We start from the raw sequence: 15,195 nt of genomic DNA, 5'->3' as shown, positions 1-15,195 counted from the left end.
CTTACGACCGTTTGGTCGGAATTGAATCCGGTCGTAAGTCGGATGTTACCTGTATATTTTTTTATGTGTGTATGCGAGCGTGGGTGTGTGTGTGATTTTAACAAAATAATTCTGTGATAATACTCACCATTGATATGAATGGTTTTCCATTCCTCATTATTGGTAATAATCCTGCCAAACTATCGGAATGAGAGTCAACTTGCCCGGTCCAGAATGGGAAGATACTGCTAGCTAGCCCACACACTGTTCATTAGCTTGAACGCTTACTTTTTGCTGTCTCTCGCCAAAGTATATTGATGCGAACGTAGCATGGGGCTTGTCACTGACGTTCGACTGTTTCATTGGTGATATTGTTTCATTGCAAATTAGAATCACGGCAGAACCTCTTCCCTCCAGAAAGGCGAATCCTTAGGTCCATTCACCCAGAAGTGTACAATACTCGTCATCTTTTTTACTCGTCAGGCTTATTCAAAAGCGGGTGTTTACCTGTTTCGACATAAACGGCCACCTAGGTCAGTATCATCCAATCAAAATTGCCCTTTCACCCAACTGCAGCCCAAACAGGAAATGAACAGCGAAAAAGCGAGGATATTTAGTTTTATCTGCGAGCCAGATGCAATCATCAAAAGAGCCATATATGGCTTGAGAGCCATAGTTTCCCGACCTCTCGCAAACACCACCTCTTGCGGCTAACTATGAGATATATACAAGAGATATATACTATTTGGTCACATTTGCAAACCCTGGGAAGGACAAGTTACAGCAATGACAAATGGGCCTTTGCGCTTGCAAGGTGATTAAGTAAAAGTAATTGTAACTTGGAAAAATAAATGTCTAATTTTAGAAGACATTCACCTTTATTTGTCTGTCTCTAAGTCAAAGTTAGCAATCACGGGCGTAATTATTTTCACTTTTTTTCCATCCAACTCTCCCAGAGACAGATTACAGGAAATGGGTAATTGCATTGGGAGATATGATTGCCATGACCTCCCAGACTACAGTCCAAAAAATACTACTTTTATTTTGTACAGTGGACTGATTATTTTAGTTTTTATTATGCCAATTTACACTGGCTCTTTACTCATGTGAATTCCACAGTGGATTAGTTGCACTTTTGTTATCCGTAAATAATAGAAATGACAGAACTTGTGATTTTACCTTTAAACATCAAGTCGACTCTAGTTATCCCGAATTTTTCAAACTGAGCATGTGTTTTTTTTTTTTTTTGCCTGATACCATCTGAGTTTCAGTGATGATTATTATTACTATTAGGTTAAAGCAGTTTTATGACCACATCCTGTTTGAAAACCTGTTCCTGAACATTTGAGTTGTTTCGCTGGTTTGACTCTGCTGCTATGTAAATGGTTTGCTTGCAAGATAGTGCCGGAAAGGGCTGAGCGTCAGTGCGCTTTTGCCACAGGGCAGTGACAGCTGATTGTCTAAGCCCATAATTAGAAGGTTTTGGATGCCAGGCGTTTTCTCAACCACTGTGCTATGTTGCTACGGGACAGGGAGTCCCACATCCGCTGATCTAGTACCCCGCTGCTTATGTAAGAACCAAGGTGTACATCGACCAGAAACATCATTAAGTTCCAGCCATAGCCATCTTAATCTGCAGACCTTCATCCTATTGAAAACTTGAACACGACATGAACAAACTCAATGAACAAACATGGCCTCTGTCTGCGTTGAAAATGTCATTGTGCAAAATAATCTCAATTTTAAGAAATGTACCTGTCATCTGATTGCATGCTTCTATGTATGTATAGAATGTGAAGGACAAAATAACGGGAATATTCTTCTTTTTCTCCTTTTAACAGTGTATAGGTGGGGCTGAGGGCTCCATACTATATTCAGGATGAAAAGGTTCAGACGACATGGCCAGGAGTCGCAGAGAGAGAGACTCAAACAGGAACTCTTCCAGTTCAACAAGGCAAGTGACAATGCGCTCCCACAAATTGACCAGTAGGTACGAGCTACTTGCATTGTGCTAAACAACAACCCCAAAGTGGCACCTACGAAGAGCCGGGCGTGAGTCTGAGATGAGTCTGAAATGATTCTGCCCCGTGGTTCGCCCCAATCTCTCTGTCCCGCGACAGCTCCTTTTATACAATTTTCAAGCGTGTGCTATGCGTCAGGGTGAGAGGCATATCAAGGAGATCAAGGAATTGAAAGACATGAAAGGGTTGAAAGGCGCACTTCAAAATCATACACGCGTGTGACGCAACACCTCCTTGAACTCTGAAAACTGACTTCAACTGCTATTTTATTGTCAGATTTTGACAATTGCTTTTCTCTTGTCTCTAGACTGTGGAGCATGGCTTCCCTCACCAGCCCAGTGCTCTGGGCTACAGTCCTTCTCTGCAGCTACTGGCCATCGGTACCCGTTCAGGAGCCATCAAATTGCATCCTTTGTTTTAAATACCCTTTCTCCTGAAAATGTAATCGTGTCAGCAATGTCTCTGGATTGCTTTCGTGCTTCTAAGTTGTCAGTTGAAAACTTTTGTTAGTTTGACAATGAGGAAATGTGCAGCATGACTAAATACATTTGAGATACATTTCTCGCATCAGGATCTGTTCCCAATCCCATAAATGTACCGTATAACAAAAACACATTGCAGTTCCTTGTCTTACAAAAGGAAAATGATCAAAATGGTGGTTGTATTCATAGGTTGTGGTCATTTTGACACTTGCCGTCGTGATTATTTGATTTGATTGTGGTCTCGTGTTTCCATAACCTAAGATCAGGTATGGAGCTCCAGGTGTGGAGTTCATGGGTCTACATGATGAAAATGCTGCTGTCACCCAAGTGCATTTTCTCCCCCACCAGGTACACATATCTCAAACACATTCTCCAAGTTTTATCACGCTATCACCGTTTTTTAGGATATAAAAGATTATAACTGTTTATTGTTTGCAATATTGTTTGTTGTACATGAAATGGTCAAATCGTGATTTTATAGTGGGATGTATGTGATGCACTGCATTTTGTTTAGATTGAACTGGTGACTCTGCTAGACGACAACAGCTTGCACATGTGGTCTTTGAGAGCCCACACAGGACTTTCAGAGCTTCTAGAGATAGGACGCTTCAGTCTCACTGGTCCACCTGGGTAAAATAAAAAATACACGTCCACAGCGTACAATTTGTTGATGACTGATTTGATTTTCTGCACTATGAGGAGGTTTGGTTTATAAAGCGCACCCTTAATGAAGAGTCTATATAAAACGGTTCACGTTTCATAGAAAAAGCATTATAAGATGCATAAAATATCTACAATGATGGCTGCGGTTGCGCTCTGCATCGGCTAGATGGAGCTCTGCTGAAGGGAATACAATGCAATACAGTACTGCTTTATATTTATAAAGTCTTCACAACCGCTGGAGCTGTAACCAAGCCATGGGAATTAGTCACAAAAATTGATTGGAAACATAGAAATACAAATGGCATTACAGAACCAAAAATAACCCGGGGAGAACATGCAAACTCCACACATTTAAAGCTTTTACTGAAATAATATCCTACAAGGTAATGTTCTCTTATAACAAAGTTATTTACTATATTTCTACTTTTGCAATGTTTTCAGGTAATTTGTACAAAACGGTTCAATTACTTGTTGAGGTAAATTATCATGAAGTTTTTTTTTAAATTGAGTGTTGTTATGATCGGCATTTTATGTTTAATTAATGTGGAAGGCAGAAAGACTACTTGTTTGAAATGAATGACACATTTAGTGCACTTTGAGACAATTTGCATCATAATGTGACATCATTTAGTGTGAACTGTCTTTAATCTCTCCTATTTAGCGCCCCGCCGAGTGTGACCAGGGTGACCGCGGTTTTGGCCCACTCTTCTGGAGAGCTGTTGCTCTTGGGAACTGAGGGGGGGCATGTCTTTATAGTTCAGGTGCCTGGCTTCAGAGAACTTGAAGAGAGGAACATCAGTCTTGCAGAAGTTACCAACAGGTGAGAAAATATAGAGCTACAAAGTTCTTTCTTGACAAAAATAATCATGTTCGAAGTTCAGGGTTTGCTCATATGCAGTGTCTGAAACTCACGACAAAAAGGTAGCGCACACCAGGGCAGACAACTCTGAAAAGTTGCCTGCCCGGCCATAAAGTTGCCTGCCCCATTTTTCACAACTTGAAACACAATAAGATGACTAATCGCAAAAACAAAACAAAACATTGTTGCAAAGTATTAAGGATTGATAATCACAATATATAACAGAACAACACTTTAAAATTAAGTCATTGATGTACCTACCGCAAATGCTCCCTTTTCAATTGCTGCTGTGGACTGCAAATTTCCCCATTGTGGGACGAATAAAGGTATTCTGATTCTGATTCTGAATTTGTCGTCAATATCCTTTGCTGCTGATTTTGCTCCAGTTGTCGTTTGTCCATACACTTCCCGGCAGGTTGCACAGTGCAATATTTGCGTTGCGTCGTCAGCTGCAAGCCACGTAAACTCCTCTTTCCATGATGCTCTCAATGTACGTTTACGTTTTGGAGCGTCATCAATTTTGTTAGCTTCTTTTGAGTCTCTCTTCTGGTGCTGAGGTTTTGGCTTGATTCCTAACCATTTATCCATTTTTCTTGTCTTCTCTGTGCGTCTATTTTTGAAATAAAAGATATGCAAATGCACCCGGAAGCACAAAGTCATTCGATGCAGGCTTCTGATTGGCTGCCGAGTATGCCAATTGCCAAATGAACCGAAATTAAAAATTGTCCAACGAGCTGAAATTCTGAAATGTCAAACCGAACCAATATTTCTACATTGGAACAAAGCAAACTTTTGATTATTTTTTATTTTTATTTTTTTCCTGGAAAAAGTTGTCTGCCATCCGGGCAGAGAGATTCTGGAAGTTGTACGCCCGGCGTAAAAGTTACACGCCTCGGGCATCCGGGCAGACGTTATTTCAAACACTGTCATATGCAATAAATAGTGCCTTGCATGTAATGGTCGAAAACCGCCAAATAGTGTCAACATTGTGTCCATGTTCTGGACACTAATGTATCTTTTTTTAGCACATTCACAACAGCTCCAGCTGTAACTTAAGTGCTTTTCGAACAGGCAAGCAATCGTAACCACTTTTGTGGCAAACACTTTGTTGTTTGAAGCACTTCTAGGTGAAAGTATCAAAATGTCTGTACACCAGTGGATGAGAGATGTCATTCTCAAAATGTACACGTCCGCTAGTCCTGCGAGTGAGCAGCGGCAGCCAGACGCGTCAGCGTTGGTATGTTGCGTTCGGGAAACTCAAAACTCCGAGAAGTTGTCCATGCCCGATCTATACTTTTCACAGAAATTAATATTTTAATGTTGAGGTGTTTTGTAACTTAAAAGTGTTATTGACACGTTCATAAGTAGAGGTTCCACTATATTGTAACAACTAGATAGATGTGCACCAAATAACATGCTGAAAGTGATGTCAGGTGAGGTGCTTGGCCCCTATAAACTATACTTTCTGAAATGAACACATTTTGGACAATGCGAAGCAAAAATAATAATATCCCTTTATCTAGAATGGTGGAAGTTAGATTGTGATGTTATTGCCCTACTTGAAACGTGCCTTCATCTCTTTTAGCGTGCCGGATGATTGCATAGCGCAAAGAAGTTTAGGACATGTTGAAGCGTTAGTGGAGAACCCAGCTGACCCCAATCATGTCGCTCTTGGTTATGGACGAGGTCTTATTGTCATTTGGGATCTTCAGAAACGGTGCGCAATCCAGCACTTTCCGGCTGCTCAGGTAAACATACAAATGGACAGAATGCTCAATGATTTATTCGTTCACTACATAAATGTGATGTGTTTTTTTGTCCACGCACCACAGCAACTGGAGAGTCTGTGTTGGACAGAAGATAGAGGATACATTCTTAGTTCCCACAGTGATGGTAGCTATTGTCGTTGGCTGTTTGGTGAGGGAGATGGAAATGAGGTGGAGAAGTTAGACATTCCTTATGGTAAGCATTCTGCAAGCCCCTTTTCCGATACTGATGGATGAGAAAACCATCCAACTGGATGGGGATGAATAACTTCCATTCTTTTCTCTCTTTAGGACATTTCCCTTGCAAAGCCATTTCTAAAATAATTCAGCTGCCTACAAAGAAAGGGTATTTTATTTTGGGTTTTAATTTGCTCATGCATTTTACACGTGTGTTTGTATGTTTATGTTTGAAAAAAATTAGCATGTTAAAATGTGTTCATCATCCCATAAAGTTGGCCAGTCGGTCCATCATAAGGACAAGGACAAGGCAAATGTGTTCACGGTGAAAGTTATTCTTATCAATCTGTGTAATTATTCTTGACAACTGTTGGTTTTTATAGGGCGCCATTCCTCTTCTTCAGTGGCGGCATGCCCAGGGCAAGCTTTGGGGACCGGCACTGCATTACTATCATCCACAATAAAACTCACGTTGCTTTGGACTTCACTTCAAGGATCATTGACTTCTTTCTCATCAAAGAGGGACCGCTTCACACTGGTCAGTAGGAGTGTTGAAACACTCAATTTCATAATTTCCACTATTTTGAACATTGACATACAGCGAAACCTCGGTTTACGAACCCCTTGGCTTACAAACTTTTCGGTTTACGAACATGACATTTTTGAAAATTTTGCCTTGGCATACAAACTATTTATCGGGATACACACGGAGCGCCACAATGAGTGTTGTGTCGTTCGCAAACGAGCCCGTTCTCCTAACAAGAAAATGGTGGCCACTGTTTTTGTCCTATATTCCCCGCCCCCAGTCTTCGGTTAAAGCCACCTGATTGGTCAAGAAAGCAGCAGTGCGGGATGGGGTGACAGACGGAGAGAGATTGAGGCCGTTCTCCCAAAAACAAAAGGGTGTCTTCGGTTAAAGCCACGTGATTGGTCAAGAACCCAGCAGTGGGGCGGGGGATTAAACACTAAAGAGACAGGCAGACAGAGTGAGAGTGAGAAAACGCACACACGAAAGGTAGATGACAGAAAACAAAGAAAAGTGAAATAGTGAGAAAATGGATAGAAAACAGTGAAATTTGGACCCATTTCAACTTTGATAGCTCTAAAGCAGAGTGTAGACTGGAAGGTTAAAATATCGCATCAATCAGCCTCCACAAATAACCCGCAGAAGCCATCCGTACACATGATGAAAAAAAGCTATCAACCCAGCTAAACAGATCACAATTGATAAAGAACTAGATGCAATTATCACAGAGAAAGCACCTACAAGGGATCATTCCTCAAGATGGTGAAAGAAGAAGGCTACGTTCCTCATCAAGTGTTTAATGCTGAGGAAACCGAACACTCCATTCCATCAAGCCATCACAAAGGTAAATAAAATGACTTTATTGTACTGTACAGTTTATTTCTTTAATCATAACACTATATCGATGAGAAGGTTTCTTCAGCCGTCATCAGTACTTTTTGAAGGTGTCGGACGTTTGGCCTCCTATCCAAGAGGCGCTTCGTCAGCGAACTAAAGTCTGACTGGTCGTATCGGTCCTATTTATATATCCCTAATGTCCGGCCGGACACAGCTATGATAGGTCCCTACTCTCAGGTAGGGGGGAGCAGAGGGCCACCCCCTGTGGCCCCACAGGGAACGTCCGACACCTTCAAAAAGTACAGATGAAGGCTGAAGAAACCTTCTCATCGATGGACCACTCCTGTACGACTGAGAGCTTACACAGACATCATAACACTATAGCACATTTATTATACATAAAATAAGGTATATTTTGTGTACTTTTAAGGCTTAGAAAATTATAAAGTAGAACATTATGTTTTATGGGGACCTGGGAAATGGATTATTCTCATTTTAATGGTTTCGTATAGGAAATGAATTTTTGGGATACACACTTTTCGCCTTACACACTCTGTCTGGGAACGAATTAAGTTTGTAAGCCAAGGTCCCACTGTACTGTGCATGATCAGGACGGAGACTGTTTTGCTCCTGAGCGTTGAATCAACTCAACTGTATTTAGCTAGTACTTGTTTTCAAAAATGGTAGAAAGCACCAAACAATAAAATTAAGATCAAGTCTTAATCATGCTGAGACAAATGCCAAAGAATACAACTTGGTTTTAAGGTGAGTTTTAAATATGGGCAGCGAGGGGACTTGCCGAATGTTCAGTTGGAGGTCATTGCAGAAGGAGAGACCAAAAAGTCGGGAACAAAAAAGGCTCTATCCCCTCTGAGCCTCCGCTTAGAACTTGCTACTGTACTTCTAATAATCTCTGGTCCACAAAGCTGAGGTGTCGGAAAGGTGTGGATGAGAATGTTGATAATGTCCAAGTCCGATGTATCAATACTTGGGAGGGGTCAAATGTGGCATTTGAAACAAGAGTCCGAGCTGTAGAAGACTTATCACTGAAAAACAATAATTTAATACTTTTAAAATGAGGGTTTTGAACGGTGTAATGTATTGAAACATATTTTTTTTTTGCAGTCAAATTAATTGCATAAATTTCCCATTATCACTTGTCTTCGCCAGGGGATCCCTGCGCATTAGTGGTCTTGGTTGAAGAGGAGTTGGTGGTGATTGACCTCAAGTCAGAGGGGTGGCCAGTCATTCAGACACCTTACCTGGTTCCACTACACAGTTCAGCAATCACCTGCTCACATCATGTCTCCGCCATCCCGCTCAAACTGTGGGAGAGAATTATCGCTGCCGGAGAACTACAAAAGATGAATTACTCGAAAAAGGTAGTCCGTTTCACACTGATACTGTTCCTTTCCGTCCAGCAGGCCATTACTGTTTGGCACCAATGTCAGCTTTGGCATTTGCCAACTTTTATTTTGTCTTATTGTTGCAAGGATTTTTTTTTACATAAAACAATACCTGAATGTCTGATTAACATCTAGAGAACGTTTGCAACTGTTATGAGAATGCACTGTTCCCTACCTTTTCAAATGTTTGCCCATGGGCGGATAGTGTTTTTAGCAGGTCTCTCAACGCAATTGATCAACTTTTCTTGCTGAGAAGAGCAGCAAGCTGACATAACATATTTAGAAGACGCGAGTAGCTTTTTTTTTAGAAAGCAGTATGTTGTCAAACATGTTTGACAGTTCTTGGCAGCTGCTGAACATTCAGGTCGAATGCGATTTCTGAGACACTTGGTATGTCAAATTCCAATGTGTTTGAGAGTTGGTGGCTCGCAGTCTATCCCAGCTGTTTTAGGGTATCTGGCGGAGTGCACGCTGAACTGATGGAGTCATATTAACCCTCCTGTTGTCCTCATTTTCTGCACACACCCGTATTTAGTAAACGTCCTACATAAGCAGCTCCATTGATTTTCTTTCAACACAAACTGTAATTTTTCTCAAAGAAACAACTCGTCCATCACCACAATATGCGATATACTGTACTTCTCCCTCCTCACTTGTATTTGTATAGCTTAAGAAAAGGAAACATTTGTGCAAAAGGGTTTTTTGGATGATTACTTTTCCCCCTCCAATGAACAATTTAGAACAATACACAACTATACATTATTACAAGACCAAAATATGAAAAACGTTCACCCATTCAAATAATTGCAGATGTAGCGATGTATGTAAGTGCATAGCCTTTGTGTATATATTTCTTACACATGCAGTATGTGTTTTACAGTCCTTCTTTTGAGGGCAGAACTGGATCCTCAGTTTTCTGAGGAGCTCCTACACGATGAATAGCTTTCTCTTCTGCTACTCAGGCTTCTGTGTGGAGGGCATGCTTCCTTCTTTCAATGAGTGGAGTTACAACTGTCTTTCCTAGCTTTTCCAGTAACACCCTCCTCTTGGTCTTCTCATGTATCAGATCGGATTGATCTATCTCCGGATCACCTGCTCAGACTCATAGCCCTAAGTCGGCCTGCAGGTCGGTCTCATCCCCCTTTTTCCAGCTTTCTCCATATTTGAGAAAACCTTTCTGATTTGTCATCTCAGGATTATGTTTCTATTGTTGGTGTGACAAACAAGTAGAATGTAGGTAGAGTGAGGGTCCTGAAGATGATTGATTATACTCGGGGTTGTATTCCTCCTCATTTTCTTCTGATACATTGTACTCTTCCTCTCCTGAATCAGTCATCACTTGCTGGATATCAGAAAAAAATCAGTTCTATCGCCTCTTCAATGTCATAATATACAACCACGGCATCAGCACACAGAGAATTAGGGCTCCTTTCACATGGAGCTCTGACACCAATCTTGTCTGGTTTATGTCTACTACTCTTGTTCATGTGTACAACTAATTGTATTGATGAGAAGGTTTCTTCAGCCGTCATCTGTACAAATTTGAAGGTTTCGGACGTTTCACCTCCTATCCAAGAGACTTCGTCAGCGAACGGTTCAGTTCAGTTCGCGAAACGTCCGAAACCTTCAAATTTGTACAGATGACGGCTGAAGAAACCTTCTCATCGATGGACCACTCCTGTACGACTGAGAGCTTACACAGACGAACTAATTGTATTGAAACATTCTGTGGTGTGTAAAAAACTTTATGACCTTAATTTCAACTCGATTTGCCTCACTGGTCATTTTGACCTGAAGACCATCTTTGTACCTTTTTTACAGTTTCATTGGAAATTGGAATAAAAACGAAATTGCCGCTTTTCGATAGTAATCTAGAAAAAGTCATAAAATAAATAATTTTTGGTGTTTTTGGGGCAATCTCGGGACCCGAAAACCACAGGAGGGTACAGTAACTTTTGGCCATAGCTTAACAACAGTGTACACTCAAATATCTGCGGATTGTGGACTGCTATCTGATGAGTCGGGCGAAGCTCCACTTTCGTGGAGCTTCACAAAGTAGGACTAATGAGGTTGATTGAATACATACCATGGCCAGAGGAGAATAAAGGGTGGTCAAAAATGTGAACATGAAGTGGAGAATGTCTGAATTACATGCCAGCAGCCATTACTGTTTGTTGTGCATCGCATTCTCCTGGCTCGTCAACTGGGAAAAGGGATTTTCTCCCCGCCCACATACTTTACGCAGCCAATCGTAAGTGTGCTCTGTGGATCGGGGCCTGAAATTGTTGGCAACGCTTCAGCATAGCCGGGAGCTGATTGGTCAGCCTTGATGTCCGTTGTGTAAACCTCCAACGTGTGTGATTGCGTGAGTGTGCGCGAAGCACAGTATGCAGCCAATCGCAAACGAGCTCGGACGGAAAAAGGCACGCAATCCAAAATCTAACTTAGTCTGTCTGAACATTATTTGACATACTGTACCTGTAAAAATGTTTGTATGTACCATGATTCGGAGCGTCTGTACAAATAAAGATAAACGACAACATGGGCAAAGCGTACCACCAACAAAAAGAAACTGTCTGATTATGCATGAATAGGATATTTAAACATAAATAATGATTAGCAATTACATGATTTGAAATATATTAAGTGACTCTAAAGCACTACGTTATTTCCATTCAGCCATGGCCAATAACCGGAGGAAAGAACTTTGCCCCTGATCCGCCACAGAGAGATCTTTTGCTCACAGGGTCAGGTCACCTCTCACTACTTTTTTTTTTTTTTTGTGAACCATATTTAATTCTGAAAACAAAATCCACTTGAATTCTTAACGCCTTTTATGTTTAGGCATGAGGATGGAACCGTGCGCTTATGGAATGCCTCAGGAGTCTGTCTGTATCCCATGTACAAATTGAGCACGGCTGGAGTCTTTCACACAGACACTGACCCCAATGACAACTTGCATCAAAGTGCTGAAGGAGATTGGCCCCCTTTTAGAAAGGTACGTGTCGAAAGGCATGACTTCATTCCATTCATTGTACCCGAATCTTGAAGTGATTTGGGTATTTTTTTAAAAGATAAAAAATCTTTTATTAGTTATATTTCAATTCTCCCCGAAGATCACACTTACCCAAATACTTCATGTTCAGACTGAAATACGGAGGAGAGATAAAACAGCTTTAAGAGGTAGCAAGATCTACTCTATCAAATATTAAATATACCAGTATTCAGATGAGATGACCGGGATGCCGTACTTGCAATTCACTCAGTTTTATTTCCCTAAGATTAAATCTAACACAGATGCATTTGGGTCTCTCGGGTCCTTATGGCGACAATCTATTGTTTCAACGAGGCACCATGAGAAGACATCAACCCCCAGTATTCAAGACGAACAATCATGAATATTAATGAATACAATGCACATCATCAAAGTAAAGTCCGTCCTTTCCCGCGTTTGTGAGAATTTTCTCATCAGGAGTTGTCTTTCGCGGCAAAGAGCAAGGTTTTGTTTCTCCGTAAGTCATAATCTTCCTATCAGTGGTTGTTTTTCACTCTTTCCAGGGTTTTTATCAGCTGCCATTTTTCACTGTGTTCAACAAGATTAATTTCATGCAGCTGTTGAGAAAGCATAAGGCTCACCGTTGTGTGATGAGGGTCAAACAAACAGTGGACATTTCCAGTCGACTAGTATGAAACTATCTGACTCCAATGATTTAAAGCTTGGACACTGATGAATGCACAAATTGAAGCTTGATTAAATGTGAGTAAATGAATGAAATATAAGTGAAATAAATTATAATACTTCAAAATGAATACAATATAAATGTGAATAAAAGCATCATCATCTTTCAATATAAACAACAAATCTAAATAAAAACAGACAGACTGTACTTAATCTCCAATAGCATAGTCACGTTCATACCGATGTCTAAATTGTTACATTTTTGCTGTCAAGGTCGGCTGCTTTGACCCCTACAGTGATGATCCAAGGCTTGGCATCCAAAAGATCCACCTTTGTAAATACAGTGGTTATCTTGCTGTGGCAGGAACAGCTGGACAGGTAAGCTTGGATTGGTAAACTCTGTAAATCACGACATGGTAAGAGGAATTCAAGTGCTGCAGTGATCTTTGGAGATACACTGACAAAAATGAAAATGCTTATTTATTTATTTTATTTATTTTTTAGCTCCATTGGTCTGTGGCTTTTATTGATTGTGGGCTGTCGTTCTATATAATATTAATTTATTTTCTGCACTTTGATGTGGAGGAGCGCACCCAGAGGTGGGCTCGGGGCGGGGGCATATTGATTTCTAAAATTTGGCAGGCAGTCAGCACAAGCACAAAAACTGCATATATTTACAGTCCATACCAAACACCGACAGAACAATGTCCCGAAAATATTAACACACTTTTTTTTTTAAACGAGAACGGTGAAACAACTACAGTATGTTAACAAGTACAGTGATACCTCGGTTTACAAGCTCCTTGGCTTACGAACTTTTCGGTTGACGAATGTTAAATTTGTGAAAATGTATCTCTTTTTCGGGATACACACGGAAGGCCACAATGAGTAACATGTCGTTCGCGAACGAGCCCGTTCTCCGAACAAGAAAATGGCAGCCGACTTGTTTTTAATCCTCTATTCCCCGCCCCCAGTCTTCGGTTAAAGCAACGTGATTGGTCAAGAACGCAGCAGTTGGGGGGGTTAAACATTAAAGAGACAGGCAGACGACAGTGAGAAAATGGAGAGAAAACAATAAAATTTGGACTCGTTCCAACTTTGATAGTTCAAAGGCAGTGTAGACTGCAAGGTTAAAATGTCCCATCAATCAGGCTCCTCCTTACCCACTCTGTCAGGGAACCAATTAAGTTCGTAAGCCAAGGTATCACTGTATGTTAACAATACATGTGTGACGACAAAAGCAACAAAGTAAGCTATTCACTCTGAGCATTGGAATTTGCCAGAATTGGACCGAGCAAGAATTGCTTCCTAGTTTTTCAAAGTCTCATAGACTTTGAAAAAGTTTTCATTACTCTCTGCCTTTTTTCGTCTCCCGCTTCTTGGAAATCCAAGATGACAGCTACATATATCAATATACCTTTCTTGATACGTGCACTATGTATAGTTTTTTTATTAAACGGGTTTGCACATTTACAGTATACAGTGGAGCCTCGGTTAACAAACACCTTGCCTTACGAACTTTTTGGTTTACGAACGTTACATTTATGAAAATTAAACCTCGGATTAAGCACTACTTTTCACGATACACACCCCCACCACGGCTGGCGGAGTAATCTTCGGCGGAAGAACACAAAATCACACGACCGAACAGCGTCCCAGCCGGCGGACCTTTCCACACCCCCTTTCTATGAGTGCGCACTTCGATCATCTTCAACGATACTTTTGCCGTTATGGGACCGAAAAAGATCACACCACAGGCTCGTGTTCAGCCGAAGAAGAAACAAAACAAAATTACAGTCGAGGAGAAGAAGGAGATCATTGAGAAACATGAACGAGGTGTGCGTTTGTGGCGTCACGTGTGCGCACCGCGGCTGTCATGTGAATCTCAGCCTGACACATCTCCCACGCTGTGTGTCACTTCCCTGAGAGTAACTTTCTGTCCCCACTTGCTACCATCCTTCGCAAAAAGCTTGACACAAAGGCGTTATTTAGTCGATGCTTTCATGTGACTAATGACACTGAAATTGTCACGTGCGAGTTGACAACAGCTGGGGAGACACAAAAAGAAGACACAAAACAAAATTACAGTAGAGGAGAAGAAGGAGATCATTGAGAAACACGAACGAGGTGTGCGTGTTTATCCCCTAATCACCAATACTGGGACATTTCAACGAGTCGCTGTCACCTCAACAGTGACATGATTACGACGCCTCGCTGTGTCTTGTGCTGGCAAGTCCAAGAGTTTGCTTTGCCCGAGGTGATTGTTTGCCACGATCGCGTAAGTTTGTTGCTTTCCGGGATCGCGAGTGTGCCATTTTATTTTGCCTAGCTTGACAGGCTGGACGGATCGCTCCCGCCCGCCTTCTTTTGACGCGTTTTATTCCGGGTCCGTGGAATCATCGGACTCGCGCCTTTTGTTGTACTAAAATCTCTGCCAGCACCTAATGGACTCGAAGTGGATGCAGATGACATCGAGGAGCTTGTTGCTGACCATAATGAGGTCCTCAACACAGATGATTTGATTTGCCTTCAAGAAGACAAGCAGAAGCAGGCCATTCAAGAGTTGATGTACAGGCTTTTATTGAACAGTTCCACCCAGAAAAGGCTATGAGAATCACCAACATCCATCCATCTTCTGCCGCTTATCCGGGGTCGGGTCGCGGGGGCAGCAGCTTCAGTATGAAAGCCCAGACTTCCCTCTCCCCAGCCACTGACATAGTCTCTCCAGCGTGTTCTGGGTCGTCCCCGGGATCTCCTGCCAGTGGGGCATGCTCGGAACACCTCACGAGGGAGGCGTCCC

At 41.6% G+C, this 15,195-nt stretch overlaps 1 protein-coding gene across 1 annotated transcript in view; it reads left to right on the top strand.

Annotated features, from left to right (window-relative positions):
* Nucleotides 1-15,195, top strand: part of llgl2 (LLGL scribble cell polarity complex component 2) — a 45,198-nt gene that overhangs the window by 11,896 nt on the left and 18,107 nt on the right. The window contains exons 2-14 of the mRNA XM_089015429.1: nucleotides 1,821-1,933; nucleotides 2,308-2,405; nucleotides 2,749-2,830; nucleotides 2,997-3,112; nucleotides 3,807-3,965; nucleotides 5,590-5,752; nucleotides 5,837-5,966; nucleotides 6,062-6,116; nucleotides 6,331-6,485; nucleotides 8,481-8,692; nucleotides 11,396-11,463; nucleotides 11,561-11,714; nucleotides 12,669-12,773. Of these exons, the coding sequence (XP_088871555.1) occupies nucleotides 1,859-1,933; nucleotides 2,308-2,405; nucleotides 2,749-2,830; nucleotides 2,997-3,112; nucleotides 3,807-3,965; nucleotides 5,590-5,752; nucleotides 5,837-5,966; nucleotides 6,062-6,116; nucleotides 6,331-6,485; nucleotides 8,481-8,692; nucleotides 11,396-11,463; nucleotides 11,561-11,714; nucleotides 12,669-12,773 (1,572 nt within the window). The 5' untranslated portion in view covers nucleotides 1,821-1,858. The remainder of the gene's footprint in view (nucleotides 1-1,820; nucleotides 1,934-2,307; nucleotides 2,406-2,748; nucleotides 2,831-2,996; nucleotides 3,113-3,806; nucleotides 3,966-5,589; nucleotides 5,753-5,836; nucleotides 5,967-6,061; nucleotides 6,117-6,330; nucleotides 6,486-8,480; nucleotides 8,693-11,395; nucleotides 11,464-11,560; nucleotides 11,715-12,668; nucleotides 12,774-15,195) is intronic.

This window comes from Hippocampus bargibanti, linkage group LG15 (genome assembly GCF_051943395.1).
Source record: "Hippocampus bargibanti isolate YZ-2025 linkage group LG15, ASM5194339v1, whole genome shotgun sequence".
NCBI lineage: Eukaryota > Metazoa > Chordata > Actinopteri > Syngnathiformes > Syngnathidae > Hippocampus > Hippocampus bargibanti.
Note: the sequence above shows the minus strand (reverse complement) of the source record. Positions and strands in the feature narration are given on the sequence as shown.